Genomic DNA, 25,442 nt, shown 5'->3' with positions numbered 1-25,442 from the left:
GCCTGTCTGGAAGACAGTTCCTGGTCTGCAGAATCCTGAGGGCTGTGAGAGCAGATCAGAGGAAGAATTATCATGCAGCTACCCTCAAGCAGCTGATACTGGGCTGATTTTAAGTGTAACCCCTGTGTGCATTCGCCCAGTACAAACTAAAGGGTTAAAAGCCTTCTGTATCATGTTGGTATCCAAGAGAGTCATGCCAGCCTCCCTTGTCCTTACAGTGTTTTTGTCTCAGAGTCCGTGTTACACACAGTTGTGAAAAATCGTCTCATGAGATGTGACTCTGCTATGTTTGGAGAGGGACTGGTGAAAAAAAATGTCTTCAGCATTTTGACAAGTTATTTGGATTCTGTGGTGGTAAAGAAAGGAAGAACCCAGAATGAGCCCGTACAGCTCTACAGCTTTAAAGTGGGACAGGGAGCAGAGAGGAAAGAAAGTGGATCTGTAGCACAAAGAGATTGGAGGTTTCTTTCTGTAAAGATCAGAGCGAGATCAGAAGAGAGGGATGATGCTAGGGGGTGGTTACAGCTAGGATCAGAAATCCCAAACATTCCGAAATAACAACACAGAACGTCTCCATGTCACAAGATTTATCTTAAAATTATGAAATGTCGTACAGACTTGCTTTCATCTGCACTCTTCGCCTCCTACTTTCGGCTCTTTTGGTTACATGAAAATCACATTTCACAGTTTCCCTGTGACCATAAAGATAGGTGTTTGCTTTGTGAGGAAAGCAAAAGCACAGAAGTTACTGCCTCTAGGAGGCTGGGATTTAATTTCAACACCCAGCACTCCAATCTAGGGATGAGGCCAAAGTTTTGCTAAGTTGTGGAGATGTTACCCGTGACTTTTGCACTCATGAAGACGATGACCTTCTCATTTGGAGAGCGCAGGATCTGAGTCACTTAAAGGACCTTCTGGTCTTTGCCCTTGATGCAGGATAAAAAAGAAGCAGACAAAAATATGGGGACCCAGCACACAGGCCATAGGAATTGGGGCCAAAGTGGAGGAGGAGACAGAGAGAGCATCATGTAATCTAGGATGCTCAGGCTGCCAGGCTTTATCTAACTAATAATGAAAGGCAGCAAGCGTGTCAGAGAGTGTGAGAGAAACAGATCAATAGAGAGATAAAACTGAGATGGAAGGAGCCGGCAAGGGGGTGGGGAAGAGAGTAATAAAACACTACAAATCAGCAGGGTTACGTTTGAACCTGATTTGAATGCACCCTGCACTGGTGTAAGTGAAGACAGCAGGTGTGAGGCTACGGTGAATCAAGGCTAAATACAGAAACAGGGAGGGAAAAGCAGGGAGGAGATGGTGCCCTTGTCAATATTGCCCTGTAACCTGCCTTCACAGCTCTCAGCCAACATTACCTGCCCTGCCTCTCCTTTCATCCTGCTGCATGGAGAAGCCAAATATTGCTGGCTCTGAGAATACAGATAGACTTTCCTGCTTCCCTGGGTCATCATGATCTTCCTGAAGAAATGCCTGTTGGGTAAAATGTGTCTTGGTCCCATTTTACCGACTGGAGCATAGGAAATGCTCCTTACTGCTCTGTTCATTGAGGACCTAGGGTAGCTTCCAACAATGCCCTGAGCCACTGGGTGTGAGGCACTTTCCTGGGAGAGCTCATTTACTGTGCCCATGCTCAGTTACCAGTGGAAGATGATCAGAGAAGTTTCTTTGCTCAGGTTCAGATTTTTGAGGTAAAGGAGACTGCGACATCTCAAAGCTAAAATGGTCAGATAAATGAAAATGGTTCACATAAATGAAAATGTGCCCTACAAGAGCAGGACTGAAGGTTTTTGGGTGCCCTCCCCTCTCAGGGCACACGTTTGCTTCTCTGGCCCAGCACTCAGACCTGTTTTGCTCCTTATGCCTGGAATTAGTTTAAAGGGATGTCCACATAATCTTCATGGCACGAGCATTAATGTTACAGGTTCAGTTTTTCACACTGACCATGGCTCTCCTCACTGTTCCCTCCTTCTGTCAGTAGCCTCATTGAGGAGGAGACCAAACACTAAAGGAGCCTTAGGGACTGAAGAGGATGACCCTGAGCTGTACAAATGAGCTTGGGAGACAACGATCCAACTCCCCAAGGCAGCCATGGGTTATGTTTTCTAGCTCTGAAATTGTGTTTGGAGCAGAACTGTACCCCAAAGGAGCCTTCTCCATGACTCAGCCACAGCAGCTGTGTGACAAGAACTAGAGTCAAAGCAAGAGAAGAGAGTTGTTGATACTGGCAAGTAAAACCTTAACAAACGTAGACTTTACCCAGATGAAGACTTCAAGATGTTACATTTATTTCAAGATGTTGCACTTACAGAAGTCTGGCAAAGCACAAGTCAACTGCCTTTAATATGTGCTAAACTGATCCAGCTGAAGCCCAAATCTCTTGCTGGCAATCATGTGCTGGAGTGCAAACTTGCCCTGATGGCTCTAAGATTTTAACATCTTAAACCCATGCTACGTGCATAGACTGTATCGGGCTCCCATCAATTTGTAGCCTCTTTTTCTTTCATGGAAAATCATTGTGGGTTTCTGAAGGAGCCAGCCATGAGGAAATTGGTGATGCACTGGAAACTCTTGGCCAAACAGCTTAATACTGCTTATTGAAATGCACGCTGACTGCACTCCTCCCAGTCCCCTCACAACTCACCTCTGCCCACTGTGTGATTTATACAAGATGAGAAGAGCTCTGAAGGTGTGGGTGTTTTTTTCCCCAGATGACCCCCAGTCTCTATTCTCTCTCACCTGGCACAGGGAAGCGTGCCCTCAGCAATGACCGCATTGCTGTAACTCATACACCCACCAAGAGGTACTTAAGGTGCACTAGAAACATTTCTATCCTTGTGGAGCGTTTAAACTATCTTTTTATGGCCATACCCTGCCTGCATCAGGGATGCATTTCTTGACAAGTGCGATGGTTAATGATTCAGCAGATAGTAAAGTCATTTTTTTGGTAAAAATTAATGCAGTAGAGGAGGGGAGGCATGCAGGGATTTAAGAAATGCACAGCTTAAATACATAAGTATGGTGATTTGCAACATAAGATTTTTTACATTTACATATCCCCAAAATAGTGAGATCTTAATGGTGTGAAAGCAAAAACGAGAGCAATGTGTGGGCACACACAAGGTATTCCATGCACCTCTTTTAATTCTGGTGTGGTGCTTATAGAATAGATCATTGAGATGTGAAAAACACCGTGCCATATAGTAGTGCATCTGTTTTCTCACCAGTTATTTCAACATTAATCATAGAATCACAGAATGGTTTGGGTTGGAAGGGACCTTAAAAATCATCTTGTTCCAACACCCCTGCTGGAGGCAGGGAGGTGTGCTATTAGACCACGCTGCTCAGAGCACCATCAATCCCGGCCTTGAACATTTCCAGGTGTAGGGATGAAGAGCAGATATTCACCAGACTGGCAAGACCCATAAATACATGGATGTTCATCTGGCATTGATTGCCTTGTTGGGACACATCTCACTGGGGGAGTTTCGACAGAGGATGGGTCATGAAAAATAAGAGAGCAGTGAGCAGACGCTGCTGGTGAGCAGGGCAGGGCATGAGAACAGTGCAGAAAGGAGCTGAGGGCTGGCTGGTGCCTGGGACCAGCAGGGCCAAGGCTAGAGACCAGCCGGTGGCCGCTGTGTGCCCAGGCAGACCGCAGCCTGTGCTGGCCCGGGGACATGAACGCTGCCATGGCAGGGTGACAAGGGAGACTGGGAGTGGCCCGGGCCGGCCGGGAATGGCCCGGGCTAGCCGGAGGATGCGGCGGAGGAACGAGGCGCCGCCGCGGCCGGCAGCGCTCAGCCCCGCCAGCGGGGGGCGCCCTGGCGGCGGGACTGCGCCGCCGCGCGGCGCCCGGCCCGGCCAATGGGGAAGCGGTGGGGGCGGGACAAGCCGCCGGCTCCGCCAATGGGCGGCGGGTGCGCGTCACACGCGGAAGCGGCCGCCGTGCGCCGGCGGTGTGGGGCGGCTGCGCGGGGCCGGCCGGGAGCGGCCGGGCCGGGGCTGCGGGGGGCGAGCGAACGGCCGGGCGGGCCGGGCCGGGCCCCGCCATGGCGGCCGAGGGCAAGGTGACGGGGCAGAGCCAGGAGCAGTTCCTGCTGCTGGCCAAGGCGGCCCGCGGCGCCGCGCTCGCCAGCCTGATCCACCAGGTGCTGGAGGCCCCGGGCATCTACGTGTTCGGGGAGCTGCTGGACATGCCCGCCGTCCGCGAGGTGAGAGCCGCCCGCCCCGCGGCCCCGCCGGGCCCGGCCCGGCCCTGCCCGCGGCCCGGCGGCGCCGCCTGACCCTGTGTCCCCGCAGCTGGCCGACAGCGAGTTCTCCCCCGTGTTCCGCCTCCTCACCATCTTCGCCTATGGCACCTACGCGGATTACCTGGGTGAGGCCGGGCCCCGAGCCCCCCGGCCCGGGGGTGGGGATCCCGCGGGGCGGGAAACGCGCGGGGAGCCGGGGCGCAGGGGCCTCCCTCCCCCGGCAGCACCCCCGTGCAGCCAGGGCTGAGCCCCCGGCCCGACACACGCCCGGTTGTGCTTTGGGCCCCAGATTAGCGGGGTACCTGGCGGAGATTGATGCTGCCATTTGCCACCTGGCAAAGAGCATCGTGACAGAGGCGTTTGTGAGGGGCTGGGGAGAGACTTGGATATCCATTGGGATGGGCAGACCCGCATAAATAACCATGGGACAGCTCGAAAGGCTGAGTTGAGGGTGGCAGGAAGAAAGGCTGCCCAGAAAAGGTCTTTTGAGCTGAGAATTGATGGGGATGGCTTGGCAAGACGAAGCACCACTTGGGGGATTGGTGTGCAGACGTCTTAAGAGACGGGTGTGGTACAGATGCTTCTGTGCAGAACTGGGAAACGAGGCATAAATTCTAATATCCCATTCTTTCCCCTGACGACAGCTGAAGCAGCAAACCTCCCTCCCTTGACAGAGGCCCAGAAGAACAAACTGAGGCACCTGTCAGTCGTCACTCTGGCTGCCAAGATCAAGGTAGTGGCCCTGTTTTTCCTGAATTCTCCTCCCACTGGGATTGTCTGGTGCTAGTTACCATCATGTTTCCACAGTGCATCCCCTACTCAGTGCTGCTGGAGCAGTTGCAGCTGAAGAATGTGCGGCAGCTGGAGGACCTGGTGATTGAGGCTGTGTATGCAGATGTGCTGCGCGGGAGCTTGGATCAACGGAACCAGCGCCTGGAGGTGGATTACAGCATTGGGAGGGACATCCGGAGGGAGGAGCTTAGCACCATCACCCGCACATTGCAGGAGTGGTGAGGAGGAAGCCCCCAGTACTAACACCCCAAAAAGATTGCAGGAGTAGCCGGTGGCTTCCCTGATCATTTGTGTGTTGCTAAGGGTGGGTGGCGTTGGGAGGTGACCTACTCGATCCCCTTTCCCATACTCCAATGGAAAGTAATTTTCCAAAAATAATTTCCTGTTTGTGTCTGGAGGGGTGATGGGGACGCAGCAGCCTTTGCACAGCGCTGGCTGCTGGCAGGAGGCTTCCTGAGTGTTTATCTGTAGTTCTTAACCCAGCATGGCTTTGTTACGTGTCCCCCTCCCAGATAATGACATAATTCCTGCGTTATTACATCAGATTCCTGCCCCTGTATCTTCCCTGCCTGGCATAGCTGTCACTTCCCAGTGTTTTTGGAGTTGAAATCTGCTGTCTGTCACGTTTGTGTCTGTGCCGTGCCAATTCCCTGGCCTGTTCAGTGGTGTGTCTCCTCTCCAGGTGCCAGGGCTGTGAGGTTGTGCTGTCGGGCATTGAGGAGCAGGTCAGCCGGGCCAACCAGCACAAGGAGCAGCAGCTGGCCCTGAAGCAGCAGATCGAGAGCGAGGTGAGTGCCTGCAGCAGGGAGCAGCCAAAGGCCCCTGCCTTAAAATAGCTAGAGCCACTATGCTGTGGTTGTTACAGTCTTTGCTGAAGTGAGGCATTGCCTTCTCCCCAGGCCAGACCCCCCAGGGACTTGTGCCTGAAGAAGAGTCCTAAATCAGCTTAATACTCCTCTGCAGTGCAGGGGCCTGGACAGATGTTGGCTCTTTTGCTTGATGGGAGCTTGCAATCTTTCTATTTCTTTAGAAAGAAATAGCCAAAAAATCTCCAGCTTTGGGAAACCCATTGGCTCTTGCTTTGCTGCTGTTGCAGGTGGCAAACCTGAAGAAGACCATTAAAGTGACGACAGCAGCCGCTGCAGCAGCCACGTCCCAGGACCCAGAGCAGCACCTCACGGAGCTCCGGGAGCCGGCCCCTGGCACCAACCAGCGCCAGGCGAGCAAGAAAACCTCCAAAGCCAAGGGGTGAGCAGTGTGTGGGGGAACATCAGTGCACTTTTTTCTCTGTGCACTTAGGGAAGTGAGATATGAACCACTTTGAACTTTTATTTTTCTTTTTTTTTCCCTGTGCCCGCAGGCTCCGGGGCAGCACGAAGATTTGGTCTAAGTCAAACTAGCTGGATCTCTCTTCACAACTGGGAGGGTGAGAGGAAGAGATTTGGGGGATGGAGGGGTAGCAGGGTTCCCAAGTGTGATGCTTCTGAGCTCTTCTCCGAGATCCATCTTGCCAGCTAACTCTCTTGCATGTTTGTTCTCTTTTCTTTCTCCTTTCCCGACCTTGCAGGCAGCGTCTCCCTCCTTTTCATCGCAGCATTTCACACTCTGAGCTTCAGGTTGTACGCATTACTGTTTCCCCAACCGCTCAAGCCCCCGTCGCCACGGCCACGTGTTTCTCTCTTTCTCTCTCCCTGTCTTTTGACAGGCCAATTTCAGGAGCCATAAAGGTGTGAAAGTCACCTTGGCACCCCCAGGGCATCAAAAAGCTTGGGAAGAGGGTGCTGGGGCGCAGCAGTTGTTCTGGCTCCATGAGACCCCCTGGGATACTTTGCTCCAGGACACTGTCTTTGATTGTTTAATCTTTGTTTTGCTAGGTGGGAGGGTAGTTTTTGAAGGGATTCTTTTAAAAAATATATAAATATATTATAAATATATAGAAAACAATAAAAATATAGATCTATGGACATATCTATACAAACCTGCGCTCCTGTGGGTGGCATCTCTTTGCATTGTACACCAGTTCTTGAGGTTCCAAAATAAGTTGTGACATTAAGAGCCTTTGTCCCATTTTGGGGTGGAATATCCTCTCAAAGGTTCCCTTCTCAAAGGTAGTATCTCTGTTGGGATGAGAGTCCATAAAACAGAAATGAATCATAAATCTTATTTAAAGTGTTCCTTGTGTGGTTGATTTTCCTCTAGACTCTTCAAAAGGTGATTTTCAGGTAGTCTCAGAGGAAAGTGCAGAGACTGAAGAAAAAGTCCTTATTTGTGTCAATACTGTGTGTCTTGTGATCCCGGGACTTGCCTGACAGGTGGAGGTAACAGAGTCAATGCCCACATGTGTGAGTTCTCACAGGATAGATGCTGCACAAGCTGTTCTCGGGTGGTGGTGATGTCTGGTTGGAAAAAAAAAATCCAAATCAGTGAAAGTGACTCCTGTGAGATGCCCAGGAAAAAACCTAACTCAGATTCTTCAAAGGATGCCTCCTCGAGGCTGGCTTGGAGCCGAGTCAGACGGGTGTCAGTGTCACACTGCCTCTCCATGACATGTAGCTGATGTAAATGTAAATTGACACCATGACTCCCACCCCCGCTTGGTTCTGTGCCTTGTGCCAAGACTAAAATTTGATTCCCTGAACCTGTGTTCCTGTGTGTGAGCAAACCATGGAAAAAAATAATCCAGTGAAGGGAAACTGGAAGTTTTGTCTCTATGGGGCCTTGTTGGGTTCACTGGCTGGGGTGGGTTTTCTCCTGGGTCAGCTCCCTGTGCAGACAGGTGAGAGCTGGAGCCAAGGCAATGTAGGTGTGAAGGGAGGGGGGTGAGTCTGTGCCTGTTTCGGTGGTAACAAGGTGCCATCTCAGATCTCAAACCCCACAAAATGCAGGTTCAATGCAATATCCCTGCTTTGCTAATTCCAGGCTGCTGTAATACAGCCCTGACTGTCAGTGGGAAAGCCCTGTCACCCGAAGCCATGAACTCCTAAAACTTCCCAGCAGCTTTGTTTGCTCCTCTGTGTGTGGTCGCAGGGCTGGGCATACCAGCTGGCTCTGGTGGGGACAGGATATGCCAGCTCTCCTGGGGTGATGGCTCTCACTGGCTGGCGTCTCCCAAGAGCTCAGGCAGCCCCACACCTTCCCCCCTTCTGTTGCACGAGGCATCGAGCACCTTGGCTGTAGTTGCCTGGCCCAGAAGTGCCAAGTGGGAGAGTTTTGGTACAAAGTTGTCCAGATGGGAGACACAGATCTGGCTGCTGGAGCACGAGGGGATAGCTGGGCCTGGGTTGTGTATGCCCACCTAGAGAGGCCTGACAAATTTGGGAGTCTCCCTGATGAATCCTGTACTCCATAAATTGTTGGGAGGGATTGTGACAAAGCTTCCAGCTTTTGTTTAAATCACCTGAGCCTTTTTCCTTCTGCATCACATCACCTTCATCTGTCTCTGTCAGGGAGCAGAGGCACGGCACTCGCTGCGTTTGTGATTGTCTGCAGGAACAAAAATGTCCATATGTATCGGATCTTCAGCTCCCTGGGAAGGGCTGCTCTGGAGCTGAGGAGATACTGTCAAGCACCTGCCAGATGTCTGGCACCTCACACCCTTTGAAGGATTTGCTGCTTGCAAAGCCATTGGGGTGTGATGAGAATGGGCTTGGATGGAGCTGAGCAGCCGGACACAGCACATGTCCTAACAGCCACTGGCTGGCGTCCAGCGGGAGCTGGGCTGGAGCAGTGTCACCTCCAGGGAGAGCTGAAGTTACCAGTACTGCAGGAGGATATTTGTGTCCCACAAGAAACTGCTGCTCAGGAGGAGCAGCTGTAACAGCTCCTTGCCCCGAATGTCTCATCTCCTCTCTGGTCTGTTGGGCTTTGCTATCTTTAACCAAACTGTGGCTTTTAGACACAAAGGTTCTGTTTCAATGCCCTGAATCCAGTTTAAATCCAGGCTGCAGAGCCCAGGAGTGGAGTTGGAAGGCAGCACTGAGAGTTGCAGGCTGGTTGTGTGTGACAGTGCTTGTGTGACGCCCTGTGCAGCAAAGGCCGGGCAGGGCAGTGCCCGAGCTCTGTGCCACTCACTGCCATCAGCCTTAGGAGCACCAATTCCCATGTGGGTGGCAGCAGACAGTGTGTGGACCAGCGTGGGACTGGTGGGGCTCACCACTCCAGGCTGTACTGAAGCCCCAGACTTGGATCCTCACGGCTCAGTCCCAGCTGGCACAAGCCTGGCTCTGTCCTTGTGCCATAACTTTGTTATTTGACAGCCATGGCCTCCTCACCATGTCCCAGGGTCAGCTCATCCTCTGGGAGCAGCATTTGCCATATACTGGCTTTGCTCCCCCTTCCCGTTTGCCTGTATCCCCCTCTCAAGGCTGCCTGTGCTATGGATTTTAGGAGAGTTTGGGATTAAACACAGCTCTGAAAGTCTTCCATTTTGTTTACTTTTCAAAGGAAGCACCTTTTAAGACCTCCATTAAGAAAAGGAAACCTGGAGGTAGCACATAAGATTACTTCAGACCTTTGGTAGGACTGAAAAATAAATGAGAGGGTTGCAGTGCAGAATGAAAGTATTGCTGCAAATTGCCTTGCTGGATGGCAAACAGAGGGCAGGAGCATAGGTTTGCCTTTGCCCTTCACCTGAAAACCACAGGTTCTGTTTTTCTGCTCGCTTCAGCCGTGACTCTGAATTTCAGTTGGAGAAGATGTGAAGATTAATTAATTAGTTAACATTTATAAATCACTTTGAAGATGGCAAGAGTGAGGTAAGTACTGAGCATTATAAGTTTTCATTTTAAAATGTCTTTATGTTTTAACCCATTTTTTTCCAAAGAAAAGACCTGAGTAGAGAAGAACAGAAATATCTGGACACATTAAGCCCTGCAAAGGAATCAGGTTTAGGGGGCTGTAGAAGAGGGTACAGAGAAATGTCCATCCCAAAATGAGGAGCAGGAGATCTGCCATCCCCAGCACAGAAAGTCTAACAGCTCTTGCACAGTGATTCATTGCAAACCCTCTTTGAGTACCTGCATGGGGCTTTCACATGGGTTCAGAAAAGGGAGGAGGTAGGAGAGGACCTGAACTGCTCTATCACTGATGTCCAACTTTTGGCAGCCACCTCCAGCTGCCCCGTGGCAAGAGGTAACCAGGGATTGGTGTTAATGTTGGTAATTATTGCATTCTTGGAATACAGTTTCCTCTGGGGAGCTTGCTGCTCCCCTTCTTGAAGGTGGTGAAGGTGCTGGGCAGCTGCTGCCAGCAGCTTGGCTTCTGCAGCAGTGCCCAGCCATACCTGGAGGGTGGGGAGAAGTGTCACAGCTGGGCAGACACCCTGCAGGACTTCTCTAAGGTACTCCCCATCCTGCACTGCTCTGGCCGAGGTACCTCTGGAGTTAGAGATGGTCCTTGTGGGCTCAGAAGGAGTCTATATTTTCTTTACTGGGGTTGCTGAGGCTGCCCTTGCCTCTGTTCTCCAGAGGAGACCTTTGGCAGGGTGCTTTGGTCCCTGAAGAATGATGGGCTGGTGTGGACCCAAGTACTGTTACACATTACCAAGCCTCCTTTGCACCACTGGCACTGGCTGGGGGGCACATCTCTGGATGGACAGCAGGTTTTCCCCCAGGCCTGTCTGGGGCAGCAGAGAGGATGGCAGCCCTGCCCAGCAGCAGGACATGTGCCCATCACCTGCATCCATCCTCCTGTAAGCTCCTGGTGCCAGCTAGGAGTGGTGCTGCAGAGGCTGTGGCCATGCCAGCCAGATGGCATCTGCTGGTCTGCAGGGTGATCATACATCTGTGTGGTCCCCAGAGCTCCATGCAGGGATGGGATGCCTTGCCTCTCCTCCACCAGGGTGCTCCCCTGAAGACCCTTTGTGCCAGGTGGGTGCCCACAGTCTGGGCTGTGGGGAGAGCTGGCACAGATGATGTGTGTCCCCCTCTGCTGCCTGTGGGGCTGTACCTTTGTACAAAGACCCCCCTAACAGCAGCCACTGAGGGCTGTGCCTGCTGCTTGCCACAGCTGAGCCATCCCTCCTGGGATGGGGCCCTGCCTCTGCAAGATTCTGAGGCAGAGCAAGGTAGAGTAGTCAGAAGAATCTCACAGCTCATGTCAGCTGCTGCAAATGTGTCTCTCAGATCTCTGACATCCTTCTTGTCTCCTTTGTATGCCCTGGAATAGCTGCTCATTTTCCTTCTGTGACCCCTTTCCCTTTTTGCCATCCTCTCCATGGGAGCCTGTCTGTGTTCCCACCTGCAGGGCTCTTCTTTCCTCATCCCTTTTCCTAGTACTAGTCACTGCTTAACTGAGATACTCATATGAAAACCACCTGTTTTCTCTGCTGGTTCCACAGGCACCCCATCTTTTGGGTGCTTTTCTCTCATCTTCTGCAGTTTTCCAGGAGCACCCCTCTTGATCCAGTGTGGAACTAGGCTGGACTATTGTCCGGCTCCTCTGCTGGTGGCAGGCTCTTCTCCTGCCAAGGAAAAGAGTTCATTTGCAAAAATTCTTTGTGCAGTGTGCAATTATATTCCTGTTGTGATGAATTCAATAGGCAGCAAAATGTCAGCTGGATTCGAGAGCTGTGACCCTTTTACAGTAGCAAGAATGTTCAGAATTCCTGTAGCACTTGTGCACATGTTAAAAACTGCCTTGCACCCTCCTGTTCTGAGGACAAGTAAAGCCCCAGCCCCTTCAGATCAGGAGAAAATGTTTCTGGGGAGGCTTTGCCTGTATCTGCCTCTGAAGCATTTAGCATTGGTTTCAGGATGTGGGAAGATGGATGATCTCTTTGGTGGGAGCAAATGCAAGGAGGCTCCTGGTGACCGAGTGTGATCTCTCACCACTGTGGTCTCACAATCCTTTGCAAAAGCTTCTCAGGTGCCAATCCCAAACTGGTAAATTTTATAGTCCCCACTGGTGCCCTTGGCAGGCTGCCCCAGAACCCTACTGCTGTAGTGGTTTAAAGTTTTTTAATTTCCAGCTTAAGTGAATTCACAGCTAGTTGATATTCTCTTGTGCCTGTGCCAGCCTGGCTCTAGCTGAAGCTGTTCTTCCTCCCTGGTGTTTATTTCCCTTGAGGACAGACTTCACTTTGCTTAACTAACCAAATCAGCCCCCTCATGCACTGTGAGCTCTCCTTACTCTCTTACTTGCTCTTCAAATAGAGTGCAAAAGTGCTCTCTTACCTGCACTTCAATTTAGGCTTTCTTGGCTAGAAATGAGCACAGTTCTCTTCCATAGGTGGAGTGTGATCAGCATCTCTCACAGGCACAGTAACACACACCTATAGCTACCAGAAATGCCTCCTGGATTGCATGTCTTCTCCTCTGGTCATCCAGAGTCCTTCTTCTTTTCTGATGGTTATAATCAAAGAAGTTCCATTTTATAGCCAAAATCTTGATTTTAGGCCCTATGGTCCTTTTCCCTTTCACTCTGTGCTACAAACTTTAGCCCTTTTGGTGTTACTGACACCTTCAAGGCCACCTATGTCCTCCTGTATGATACCCTCATCCAATCTGGCAATGTTGCTGGGTTTTATTTATTTACTCAAGCATTTATTCTTTTGCAATCTTTGTTCTCCTTTTCTGTCATTAGTAAGGGATGGAAATGGTTAGGCTAGTGTCTAATCTCCCAGCTTACCTCTGGACATTACATCACCAGCAGCTGGAGACAGGTAGTGTCTGTTCTATTTCCCTTCCTTTTATTACCTTTTCCCCCCACGCTAAGTTTGTATTAAGTGCCCTCAGGATTTAAAAAGCCATCCAGATGTGAGGAGATGGTGGAAGTAATAATAACCAAAGTGAAGTTTCCCCATGGAAACAGTTTTTGAAGTGTTGTCTTTAAAAAGGAAAATTCCCAGGAGGGAAAAAAATCCTAGTTACATTTAAGACAGGGCTGAAATATAAAATCAAGTCCATTTTTTAGAGTGTTATGGAAAGTAAAAAAATACTGCAAATCAAACAAGTCAGTTTTAAGTTATACACTGGATTGAGGTCTATTTTAAATCCTTTTGTTCTCCAGCACTGGAGCCTGTAGGATTTTACATTCCAGCTCCATGGCAGTGCCTGTTTGTTTCCTGAGCAAACCATTGTGCCCAGAGAGACGTCTGTTTCCTGCAGCTCTTTGTGGTCCCACCTGCTTTGAAGCCCTTGTCAAGTCAAGAGGTCTCTTTTTGCCCTTCCCACCTTTCCCATCAGTCTAGCCCTGTGTCAGTCTGTTTCCCTCTCCTACTCACAGATTTTTGAAGCCCAAAGGGACTGGTATAATCCCATTGCTTGGCTTCTCAAGTGGCCAAGAATTCCCTCGCCCCGTTCCTGTGCCCACTCCCCAAATTCTTTTTGGGGTTTGGAGTAAGGGGAGCTGGGAAACAGAGGTGTGCTCTACTGCTCTGACAAGGTCTGCATTCATTCCCAGTTCCATGGTGAGGTCGCTGCAGGTTTCCTGCTGGGCTGAAGAGCCCTCTGCTGTCAGAAACCTCGTTACCGTTTAGGTAATGCCAGCCTGTGCTCCAGTGGAGTGAACTCAGACACAGGAGTTCAGTTCACGTTAACCTGTAGTGCTGGGCAGTGTTTCCAGGCTTCAAGTCATCCTTGTTTCACCCTTCTTGAGTCTTCTTTGGTTTCATTTTTAGTGTCCAATACCCAGATTTCCCACAACTGGTTCACTACTCTGATATACCAAATTGATCAGAGGGATGGAGCACCTCTCCTATAAAGAAAGGCTGAGAAAATTAAAGAGAATTTGAATTGTTCAGTCTGGAGAAGAGAAGGTTTTGGGGTGACCTAATTGCAGCTTTCCAGTACCTGAAGGGATCCTACAAGAAAGATGAAGAAAGACTATTTACAAGGCATGTAGTGACAGGAGAAGGGGGATGGCTTCAAAGTGAAAGAGAGTATGTTTGTGCTGGATATGGGGATGAAATCCTTCACTGTGACGATGGTGAAGCACTGGCACAGGTTGCCCAGAGAAGCTGTGGATGCTCCATCCCTGGCAGTGTCCAAGGCCAGGTTGGATGGAGCTCTAAGCCACCTGTTCTAGAGGAAGGTGTCCCTGCCCATGGCAGGGGGGCTGGAAATGGATGATCTTTAAGGTCCCCTCCAACCCAAACCATTCTGTGATTCTTCAGAGGGGAGAATTTTTACCTCTGTGCTTGGTGAACACATGCTAATGCATCCCAGTGTAACCCATCTGCACAGAGAAAGAATTATGCAAGTACCATTCATTTCCTTGGTTGTCTTCCAATCCCAATTCCTTTTGGAGTTCTCCATCTTGAAAGAGCACAGACTATGTTTATGTCCCTGGGTGAATGTCTTTTCTGCATTCAGTGCAGCCAAAAATACCTACAGTTTATAAATAAACACACCAATAGTTACTGACTGTTCAGTACATCTCATCTTTTTCCAACATTTATTACTTTCATTGTTCTTTGGATCCTCTGAAAGCTTCATCAGCACTGGTTTAATACCTTCTTTCAGATCATTAATCAAGTTACTAATGAGCATTAGTTTCACAACAACATCCTACTGGAAATAATTTCATATTCTACACTCTCTTTTCCCCCTCATTACTTGAAATCTATCAGTGAACTAAAATTTATAATATTGGCCTTTTTGTTGTTTTAATAATTACTAACTTGTTTTACTTCAGAACACAGTCTTGTGTGGCCAGATAAAATGCCTTGTGCTGTTGCAACCTCTGACTCTGAGTTGCTGTAGTGCCTTTGTTAACCCAACCCATAATTTAATCAGAAATTATCACAGTTTTTGGACAGGAATAATTTTGAGAAGTGAGATCACATATTATAAACACTGAAACATAAATGCTTATTTTTTAATTTAATGTATTTTGCATCTCATCTTGATTTAATGTCAGTTTGCCTGGTTTACAGGTGTGGGTATAATCTAATTTTTTATTTACAAGTATTGACACCAGGTTAACTTTCCCAGACTTCTTTCTCCCCAGTATTCTACAATTCCCCCAGTATTTTACAATACCTCAAAAAGTAGAGTGAAAGATGCACAGAACTTCAGGGCTACCCACAAAAACATGTAAGGACAAAGTTTCCACTAGCCCTAATGGGTTTTATTTTCAAGATATATTTTCAATTATGGAAAACTGAATATACAACAACAAAACCACCTAAGTTTCTGGTTTATTTGTGTGTAGCTAGTGCATTCTCATCCAAGGTTATACTATCCATCTTCCCATTAGTGTTTCCAGCCTATTTTCACCTCATTCTACCCACCTCCCCTTCCCTCTGTCTCACTTCAGGTGTCCTACTGAGGAAGATGCAGTAGTACCACTGAACTGCCCCGATTTGGTGCTTCAATTCATCCAATTTGGAGGTGACAGCTATGGGAGAAGGAGCAAGAAGGGATTTTGTCTCCCTTGGATGGATAAGGATGACTTGGAACCACGTCCTGCCCATCTGAAAGAAATACTGTTTGATTTTTGTGTTGAGAACATCCAGCCTTCTCTTTCTCCAGCTTGCTGGCACAGGTGTCAGAGATATTGCAGAAATGGAAGAGTCTCATCCCAGCCTTTCCTGTGCCCTGATACAGGAGGTAGATTGTTTTTAAGGGCAAAACATTTCACTTGAAACTGTAACTCATAGGAAAAAAGTAACTTCAGGTAGGTATGTTCCCTCCTTTGGAGAAAACCCTCCTGCTTTCTGAAGCCGGTGGAAGTGCAGGTACCATGTCAGCCTGGCACAGGCAAAGGGCTCACCCTCTCAATATACTTCCCCTACTTCTGGTTTGGGATCTCTAAAACTCTCCCCTGGGCTCCTGCCTTAACACAAAGTTCTCCTCTCACTGAAGCGCTTTCCCATATTCCCAGGCCACCAGTGCCCTGCTGGCCCTGGAGGAGGCTGAGACCTTGGGAATGACTGTGCAGCACTCAGCAAGGCTCAGCAGCCAGGTAATCACCCTCCCACTGCCGAGTGGAAGAGCACGCAAGGGTCCTACCTAAATCTGTAATCAGGACAGCACCCAACAGGGAGCAAAGGCTGAATCCAGATAAAGGGATTTGGGATTAGATCAAGATTAGGAAATCCATGCCCAAAGAGGAATGGATCCTCACGATCAAAGGTCAATGTTAATCCCCACCACCACCATGGCCACCTTCCTGTTGTTGTAGACAGGTAGAAGAATTATAAAAGAAAGGCCTCATAAAATCAAGCCTGCTCTGTTAAATTAATAGCTAGCCTGTAATTTCTTCTAAGTGCAGCTAAGTAATTTGCAAGTTCCCATGTGAAAACAATCTTGGTATGAGAGCTCGTTAACACAACAACTTATTCTTGAGTGAAAAACAACTAGCACCTGCATAAACAATAAGATCTGTCTCATGAGAATCAGGAGAAAAAAATATGTAAAGTAACTATAAAGTTTGATAGACATGCAAAATACCATGTACTGACCAATGAACTAAATGTGAATGTATTCTCCACCACTAAGATCTGACACACTGCCTCCTGATAATCCTATAAAATATGACCTATACAATAAATCCATATAAAATATGACCTATACAATAAAGATTTGGCTTTTCTGCATGAAGAAATGGAGTCCTCTCTGCTTATTAATGCAACATCTGTTCTCCATCTCAGACATCACCTCAAAACCTGGCCAGGATCCGGCAGCTGGTTACTGCCACCATCTCCATCCTGTGAGCACCTTTCTGAGCTCAGCTGGTTCTTCACTGGATCAAAGCACCAGCTGCCACATCTTGCTGGCTCAAGAGTGCCAGAGATGAGGGCTGCTGTTGTTGCAGTCCCTTCTTTCACAATCTGGCAACCCCAAGATGACTTCCACGAAACCTCTCCCAAGCCCTGCTTTTTTCTGTGTAGCTGCTCCTTCAGCCTTGCTCTCTTCAGGGCTTGCTTTGACTGTGACACCTCCAGAAAGTCACTCCACTGCCAGGGACAGCAGGCTGCTGTCTTTGAAATCCCTTCCAAACCAAACTATTCAATGACTCCTACTGGGGTTTCCCATGGGACAAAACGGCACGGGGAAGTGGGCTCCAGGCATGGCTCTGTTCTGCACTTCCTTGAAGGGTGGGACACTGCAAACTCTGCCCTGAGCTTCCAGAGGATGCTTCATCCTTTTCTCAGGGCAGGACAGTCAGTCCCCAGCAAGGTGTGTCTCTGTTAGGGCCCACATGTACAACAGAGGGACACACCACAAGATTGCAGCACACCACTTCCAAGTGTAAGTCATTAATTGATTTCCTGCCTTCTGTTCCAAATAAACTGATGAAAAGGTTTGTGTAAGAGTGTGTGCCAGTGCACAAAATTGGCCAAGAACCCAGGAGACCTTCCCTGGTCCTAAATTCCTCATGCCTCTCAATTTTCACCTAATACTGAAGAAGTTAAGGAAAGGTCATTCATACCGTCAGCCAGGGTTGCAGTGATATAATAAGAAAATAATGGAAATATTCCTTGTCTGTGCAGGAAGCCCAGAGGCCCAATTCAGGGCTGCACAGCTTACCAGGCAGCAAGAAAGACCAACCAATTTCCCTTGAGTGCACAGCAAAACTACAGCAATTAGAGGGCATTTTTTGCAAATGGTGAGTTCTTGGGTCTTCTTTCACAATTTCCATATTGAGCATCATCTCACTCTGTGACTACATGGGAAGGCTGTTAGGCTATTTTCTATAAGAAAAAGCCTGAGAATTTCACACCAAGTTTCTCCTCAGCAATTTTCCAAGGATGTGAAAGAGGTTCCTTAATTCCACAGCAGGCACAGTTAGGTCAGCTGAAGGTAAAGACTGATCCACCAATTCTTTACAGTTTATTTCTTTATTCAGTAAACATCTAGTTACAAGTTTCACAAATTAAAAAAGTGGGGGAGCTGACTGAAGAGGGGTCGGGGGGCCCACAGGCTGATCCAGCTTTTGTTCTGCTCCTCCCTTCTCCAATGCACACATCCTTCTGCTTCTCCACAGATGCACCAAGGAGCAGCAGGGGAATCGAAGCCTCTGTCCTGGTGAGGGGACTGACAGGAGGTTCGAGCAGAATTCCCTCATATTCCTTTCACAGGGGACTAAACACAAACTTCAGAACCAGCCCAACCCAGCACAGAAAGAGTGGAAAGGATGGAAGAGGCAAGGTGGCAGCTCCTCATGCCCAGCACTACTGGCAGAAAGAACAGAGCCAAGGGACAGCAGAGAGGGAATGGGCAATTAATGTGTTCCTTGCACATCAGTGAGATTCCCCATGCCCCACTGCAGCACCCAAATGGGGTGAAATAGAGCAATGCAGAAGATTAGTTGCTTTGTTTCAATTCTTAAGTGGGAGGGAGGTTAATACTAAATTTGAGGAGGGTCCAAGTGGTGCTTTGAAGGGGCTTCAGAGTTTCACTGTCTGTACCTGGGAGGAAAGGGAATAGAAGACATAAACATAATAAGTGGTGCCTAGAAAGCAGAAGACAGATAAAGACATGTTTAAACCTGATGTGTAGACATCAAAAAAGGGGAAAATGTCCCTTTTCAAGCACTAGTTCACATCCTAGTGAGCCCTATTCAAAGCACAGGAGAGCAGACACCTGCACTTACTTATATTTCAAACTGGATGGACAGCAAATGGTCTCTAAGTTCTATACAATGACAATATAAACACTCCACAGACTGCAATCCTACATCACATCACACTATTCCAGCCATCAGTTAAGGCTGACACCACAGGTCTTTTGTTCATGACAAAGCTAAACTTAAACAGCTTCCATCTTCTCCACATTCACACCTTCCCCTGCTCTCTCAAAGCGGGAAAATCCCTTTGCAACTGAAACTTCAAAATAATGAAAGATTAGGGCAAAGAAAAAAAAAAATAACCCTATGGCTGTAAGAGGCAACCACACAGCAGAAGACAAGGAGGGAACTTGTTAAGACTTACAAGAGCGCGTAGGCAGGTTTGGGGGTGGCCACGCCGCACCCCCCACCAGGTCTGCTCCGAGTTCACCAGTCGTACCGGCGGGACTGTCTGGAGGGAGAATCCTCGGGGCCCTGGATGGCCAGACGAGTCCCTTCAGCCCGCCGGCCTCCGCTGCCGTCGTGGCGCCGGTAATCCAGGCCCCGCTGCGGCCGGAACCGCGACGTCTCTCGCCGCCACTCGTCGTCAAACGCGGCCGCGTCACCTGCCAGGGACACACCCGGCTCAGGGGGGGAGGCAGCACCCGGCTTGGCTGGCAGGAGGAGGAGGACACGGGCACTACTCACTTTCGTCCATGTTGATGTAGTCCTGCCTCTCCTCCTGGTCACCTGTGCGATGGTTCCGCGAGCGCTGCATGATGTGGGCCCTCTCCCTGATGTGGTGTCCGATGGACATCTGCTCCAAGCCACTGTCCGAGTCCCTTACAGTTCGTCTTGTCTCACGGATCTGGGGGCAGGTTCCCATGTAGAATCAGCATTTTCATTCCTTTTCCTGGCCCCCTAAGGCACCCTGATTCCTGCCTCCAGTATTTCAGGCAATTTGCACTGCCACCCCTCCCAGGATGTCAGACACAACGTTACAAAGAGGGAAGAATGGATTCCCCACTGCCAGCTCTTCCCATTTCCTCCCAGGGGCCCTTGGCACGGTTCAGTGAGTCACAAGAGCACAATGTGCTCCTTGAACTGCAGCTGACTGAGGAGCCAAAGTGCTGTAGGTGGCCACCCACAAAGCCACCAAACGAAGCCTCCCTCTCAGAGCAAAGCCAGCAGCCTCCTCCTTACCCCGCCAGGTGCTGAACGCATCTCTGAGGTCTCCTGATAGACCTTGGGTCCATCCCCCAGGTTGGAATAAGAGATGACAGTTGAGGAGGTAAATGTCTGGCAGTTAGCACCATTTGTCATATGCTCCTGCAAGAAGGAATGGGGAATGGTGGAAAGAAGGGATGGGAGGGAAGAAGAGATGGCATTTAGTTCCTGCTCTACAACGAAGTAAGAAGTTACAATAGGATGAACATAATCCCCATGGGTCTCTTTTTCTGGAGAATACACCTTCCTGTTAAATTAATACTTATTTCTTGCTAAACATGTCCACCCACACACTTCCTTCCTCACCCCTCTCCTCTCCCTGCACTCGGGAACAAGCTCTGTCACTGACTCCCAGTGATGAAGCAAAGCTTATAGCCTTGGCAGGTGTGGCTCAGTCCATCCCAAGCAGCACAGTAAGATAAGAGATGGGATGGCAGAAGCATCCTCAGCACTCCCCTCAATACAGAACGGGTCATGGAGGGTTCTTACCATGTTTCCAATCATGTCGTTCATCATCCCAAACATATCTATAAAGCCACCCGCCTGATAAAAAGGAAAAGAGAGCACAAGAGTAGTCAGTCTGGGAAGAGACATGGGGAAAGAACAACAAACTGTCTGCAAAAGAACCTGCTGCCTAAGAAGAAGAACCTTGATTTTTTTTTTTTTCACATTCTTTCAGTAGCACAGAAAACAAAACCAAAACAGAATTTGGGGTTGTTGCTCTCTCCATTCTCTCAAGTTGCATTGCCCATGTTCTGGCAAAGGCTGTTCTTTTAGTTTGGATCCAACTGCCAATGCACTGGGGTTTGTGAGCTTGGGGACTCAGCAAAGTTAGGAGAAGAAATCTCAGCATGTGCACTAACAGTGATCATAAGAAAATTTCCACTGATTGTTTTCTTTCTAGCATAACAACAAATTTGCTTACTTTGCCTTACAAACACCTGCCTTTTCCATCCTGTAAACCTGAATGCTGCAGTAACACCCTGGGCCAGCAGGTCTCACAGGTTAATTGTGCAATATGTAAACAAAATTACAATGTCAGCTCAAACTTGCTGATTTCTTTTTTTTTTGTTTCCTCGAGTAGCCTCTTGTTCTCGTTTCCAGCAGAGCAGTACTCACACACAATGTTATTATGCTTTGAAGTCTATGTGTTTGTAGTCTTATTAATCCTCCTCTGAGCTACAAAAATTCCGGGACACTGGAGTCTCTTTCATTGAGGCAATTGTGCAGAGCAAGACAGCTCTGAAGCTGCTGGATCTGGAATAACCTATTTCCACTGTGTTATTTTGGAGGAAGATGGAGATCAGCACGCTCCGAGCGCGGTGCTCTCACGTACACACAGCCATTCTCATTCCAGCCCTGTTCACCTGAAGAATTCTGCTGGCTTCTCCAGCCTCCTCCACTGGCAAAGGAGGTGCAATAATCCCCTCTGCCTACTGATGGCCAAGTCCTTTCCTCACATCCTCACAGCTCCTCCATTACCTCCAGATCTGCAGCTTCTTTTCAGACATATGAGGTTATTAAGGGACTACCTGCTCTTCCCAGATATTAACTGTCCCAATTCCCATGAAATATTGTACTATAACAGCTTTATGACTTTTCTCTGGTCAAGGTACAAATACAACCTCCCCATACACACAGAGCTCACAGACAGGATTAAAACATTAGAGGGGAAACAAGGTAAAGGCCTGAAGTAATAAAACAACTCAATGAGAGATCCAGGAGAAACCAGATGCTTCCAGTTTCAGTTCAATACCTTCTTCCCTATTCCATTTACTATAAATCTAAAGCTCATCCTGGTCTCCTCAGACATTCCCATCCTCCCTACCTGCTAGGATAGCTGGTCATGCTCACAGATGGCTACATTTTAGCACTGGTTGCACACAGCGCTGATGAATCTCAGTATGGAGCCACTACTTGGAAAGCCTCTAATCTGACCCAGAAAAACAGAAAACTTACCATGCCGAGCATCCCAAAGGGTGAAACAGCTCCTGCCTGCCAGGAGAACAGAAAAACAGAACAGAGAATGACTTTGCAGCAGCCAAACACTAGATCCCCATCAGAACACAGTAATCCTTCTCAGAAACAGAACTGGGAACACTCAGGCTCTACAAACAGCTCAAAAAAAGCACCCTACGGATTCCTGGGGGTTCGAGCCATATCACCCATAATGAACCAGACACGAGGTGATGCTCCTAAATTTCTCCCCATTGTATGAATTCACATCCTTGATAAACAACATATATTTATTCCCTTCCTCCCGTCCAACCTAGAACACAGTTGCATTCAACACCTTAATACAGGTGGAACAAAGAGGAGGACCAGAACACCACTGCCTAGGAGATTTAGGCAGTGATAAAACCAGCGGTGTGGAGGAGAGGGGGTGCCCAGCCCAGGAAGGGTGGGAGACAGAAACAGAGATGAGTGTGAGAGATTCTGGGCTGCACTCAGCCCCTGTGTTACCTGCATCCTGCGGCCAGCCTGGCGAGCGCCAGGGGTGGTGCCGTCGGTGATGCCAAGGAGCGGCCCGAACCCGAAACTCCCGGACAGCATGCGGTTCATGTGCTGCCGGTGCATGGCAAAAGGATCCCTTTGGGAGAGGTGCAGAGAACAAGGGTCAGGACAAAGCCCCATCTAATCCGCTCCTCCCAGCTCTGTGTTATTCTTACACAACCGCGCGTCCCTTCCCAAGCTGAAAATTCAGAATCCTGAGAGGTCTGTGTTGTCCATGGTGATTACTGGGGCTGGAAGGGATCTCTGGATCCCATCACATTTCTTGTGAGAGAAGGTTTCATAGCACAGAAGCCCTCTCAGGTACTAATTTCTGTCTGCTCAGAAGCAGGTTGGTGTCCTGCTTCAGTACTGCTCTGGAACTGAGTGTGGCCAAGGCTACTCCAGAACCTCACTGCTCTAACACCTTTTGTAGGGAGGTGCACAAAGACCTGCCTGGCTACACTTAATGGATCAGGGAGCAGGAGATCCTGCATATCATCCTCTCACCCCTCCATGTACACAGACACAAACACTGGACTGCATGGCCTGACACCCCTCTGCCCCCCCGGGGTTTGAGACCACATACAGCTTTTCCAGATTTGAGGGAGAAAGGGGACAATGACTGGGATCCCAAACTGGTTTTCCTTTCTTTTGCAGCCTCCACTTTGAGGGCTGCACGCACTCACACAGGTTGGTGAAGCAAGAGGAGAAAAGGAGGGTAAGGATAAAGAGTCACAGAATGGGGTGGCCACAATAAGAAACTTCTAGGAAATACCATAGCTTTTTTCCTGCACATCCTGGAGCCTGCAATTATCCCTCTTCAGCATTAATAGCACAGGCTATTCCTGAGATGACAGAAGGACCCACTACTTAAAACCAATACTTTTCTGTCTCTACTGGAAATGCTTCCCATAATAAAAGCTAGACTCATACCTGCCATGTTAATGAGACCACGCTGTCATTCGGTGAGTAACTGGGACATCAAGGTCTCCTCTCCTGCTAATCTCCTCAAAGCTCATAAAATTCTGGCTTACTATTGATGTCATAAGCAAAAAATTGACTATTCTTCTACATACATAAATTTCACCAAATTTCTAGTAGTGTCTTGTCTAACATAATCAAATTCTTCCTGTACTACACTCTATTCCTTATCCACTTTGGCAAGGGCTGCCAACTTAGTGTCACTGCCAAAATTTATCAATAGCATCCAATTTCTGTACTGAGGATGGAAACAAAAACATTCAGTGAAAGGAATCCCAGGAAGAGTTCTTGGGACCTTTGTTAGATTTCAATACTCGTGTTTCAAAACTACTCGTTGTTTTCTCTTTACTTTGTTCCTCACAACTTGACAACTGTTTCAGCAGCCTTCTCCAGCTCCATTAATGACTTCCTGTGCAGAACAGCAACAAACACTGGACAGAGCAGCAGATTTTATCTATCTCAACTGCAACCCTACTTTGCATAATGAAAAAAAAATCCTTGCGCAAAGAAAAAGATTAGTTATTATTCCAGCCCTCTCTTCCTCTCAGACAGCTGCGATGCCTTTTGGCCTACTTTATTGCGCTTCGCTCCAAGACCACGCTCCAATATCGCAGGAACGAGACGGACGCGACCCCTGTTCCTCGCGGCGCTGTCCCTCCGGAGGATGTGCGTGTTTGTGCCCAGCCAGCCGCGCCGCCGCGGCGCTCCCGGGGCCCGCCCGGCCTCTGCCCGCCCGGTGGGACGCGGGAGCAGCGCACGCCTCCCCGGGGACCATCCGTGCCGCAGCCCTCCCTCCCGCTCCCCCCGCAGGATGCCCGCCCCGACTCACATGGCAAACATGGGGTCCTCCGGCTCGCCATCCCTCATCAGCCGGAACATGCTTCCCTCGCTCGGGGGCGGCCTCTGCGGAGGGGACAGGGCGGTGAGCGCAGCCGGCCTGAGGGCGGGCAGGGGCGGAGCGCCGGAGCCGGCCCCCGCCCCGCCCCGCCCCGCCCCGCTAGCCCGGGCAGGTGATGGCAGCGCTCCCCCCCCGCCCCCGCCCCCGCTCCCGGCCCGCCCGTACCTCGCCGTGCCTGCCGGTGTCGGCGGTCCCGGTTCGGCGCAGCCCGAGCCCCCGGGCCGCTCACGCCTCCGCGCCCATCGCGCCCCGGACCGCGCTGCCCCCGCCCCGCCTGCGCCGCGCATGCGCGCCCGCCCCGGGGGAGGGCGCGGGCGGGGCGGGGCCGCCGGCACAGCGTCCCCTGGCGGCCCCCGCGGGCAGCGCCCCCAGGCCGCAGCTCCTGCCGGGCAGCCCGGGAATGGGAATAGGAATGGGAACGGGAATGGGAACGGCAATGGATGGTAACAGAGGTACCGGGCAGGCCCCATCGCTCGCACAGCTTCCCCAGCAGGGGCAGCGCGGGGGCAGGCACTGATCCCTTCTCTCGGCGGACCAGTGACAGGACCCGTGGGAATGGCCTGAAGCTGTGTAAGGGGAGGTCTAGGCTGGATATCAGGCAAAGGTTTTCACCCAGGGAGTAGCTGGGCACTGGAACGGGCTCCCCAGGAAAGTAGCCACAGCACCAAGCCTGACAGAGTTCAAGATGTGTTTGGACAGCACACTCAGGCACATGGTGTGACCCTTGGTAATGGTCCTGTGCAGGGCCAGGAGCTGGACTCCAGGATCCTGATGGGTCCCTTCCAACTCAGAATATTCTGTGATTCTGTAGTAACCCCTGTGGCTTGTGGCCAGCTGGTTCCCGGCCAGAGTCCACAGCGTTGCCCAGCTGCTGCAGAGGCAGCACTTATCATCCAGGCTTCCTGCACGGCATGGGCATGTAGGAGGCACCCACAGAGCTGCTGGGCCGCGCTGAGCACATGGACAGCGAGTGCACGCAGTGCTCTGCTGGTGGAAGCAGGCAGGATACTTTGTGAGCCAGCTGTGGGTCTTCACTGATCCTGGACAGCCACTGGGAATCACAGGCAAAGAGTAGGTATTTGTGTGCACCCACAACAGTGGTGGGGAATCCCCAGAAAGCTGGGGGATGGCACCTCTGTCACCATGTCTGGGGAATGCTGGCTGCCTTCAGCCCCACTGGATTACAGGGAAGGGAGTAGTGACTCATCCCAGCTCCAGCCCAGGGCACGCTTCCTCAGTGCTGCTTACTGTTGACTCTTGCATCCGGCCCACCGTGTGCAGGAGCCAGGCTGGAC

The 25,442-nt window shown here is 49.9% G+C and overlaps 2 protein-coding genes across 2 annotated transcripts; one reads left to right on the top strand and one right to left on the bottom strand.

Moving 5' to 3' along the window:
- Nucleotides 1–3,923: 3,923 nt before the first annotated feature.
- On the top strand, nt 3,924–7,229 carry COPS7A (COP9 signalosome subunit 7A). The gene is made up of 8 exons (XM_054655079.2): nt 3,924–4,226; nt 4,315–4,390; nt 4,910–4,998; nt 5,073–5,275; nt 5,740–5,845; nt 6,154–6,305; nt 6,418–6,483; nt 6,625–7,229. The coding sequence occupies exons 1-7, from the start codon at nt 4,065–4,067 to the stop codon at nt 6,455–6,457; spliced, it is 828 nt and encodes a 275-aa protein (XP_054511054.1). The 5' UTR covers nt 3,924–4,064; the 3' UTR covers nt 6,458–6,483; nt 6,625–7,229.
- Nucleotides 7,230–17,822: 10,593 nt separating this feature from the next.
- On the bottom strand, nt 17,823–24,471 carry MLF2 (myeloid leukemia factor 2). The gene is made up of 9 exons (XM_054654328.2): nt 24,313–24,471; nt 24,079–24,152; nt 22,239–22,365; nt 21,735–21,770; nt 20,265–20,318; nt 19,752–19,877; nt 19,257–19,416; nt 18,934–19,174; nt 17,823–18,411 (listed from the first exon to the last, which is right to left on the bottom strand). The coding sequence occupies exons 2-8, from the start codon at nt 24,126–24,128 to the stop codon at nt 18,996–18,998; spliced, it is 732 nt and encodes a 243-aa protein (XP_054510303.1). The 5' UTR covers nt 24,129–24,152; nt 24,313–24,471; the 3' UTR covers nt 17,823–18,411; nt 18,934–18,995.
- Between the last annotated feature and the right edge of the window lie 971 nt (nt 24,472–25,442).

Source organism: Agelaius phoeniceus, chromosome 2 (genome assembly GCF_051311805.1).
Source record: "Agelaius phoeniceus isolate bAgePho1 chromosome 2, bAgePho1.hap1, whole genome shotgun sequence".
Taxonomy (NCBI): Eukaryota; Metazoa; Chordata; class Aves; order Passeriformes; family Icteridae; genus Agelaius; species Agelaius phoeniceus.
Note: the sequence above shows the minus strand (reverse complement) of the source record. Positions and strands in the feature narration are given on the sequence as shown.

Excerpts from the sequence above, each read along its gene's own strand:
- MLF2 (XM_054654328.2), bottom strand. The coding sequence starts at position 24,128 with ATGTTCCGGCTGATGAGGGATGGCGAGCCGGAGGACCCCATGTTTGCC. Across the intron at positions 22,366-24,078 it reads GAGGACCCCATGTTTGCCAT|GGATCCTTTTGCCATGCACC; the intron begins GTGAGTCGGGGC and ends CCTCTCCCAAAG. Across the intron at positions 19,878-20,264 it reads ACGACATGATTGGAAACATG|GAGCATATGACAAATGGTGC; the intron begins GTAAGAACCCTC and ends TCCTTCTTGCAG.
- COPS7A (XM_054655079.2), top strand. The coding sequence starts at position 4,065 with ATGGCGGCCGAGGGCAAGGTGACGGGGCAGAGCCAGGAGCAGTTCCTG. Across the intron at positions 4,391-4,909 it reads CACCTACGCGGATTACCTGG|CTGAAGCAGCAAACCTCCCT; the intron begins GTGAGGCCGGGC and ends CCCTGACGACAG. Across the intron at positions 5,276-5,739 it reads ACCCGCACATTGCAGGAGTG|GTGCCAGGGCTGTGAGGTTG; the intron begins GTGAGGAGGAAG and ends TCTCCTCTCCAG.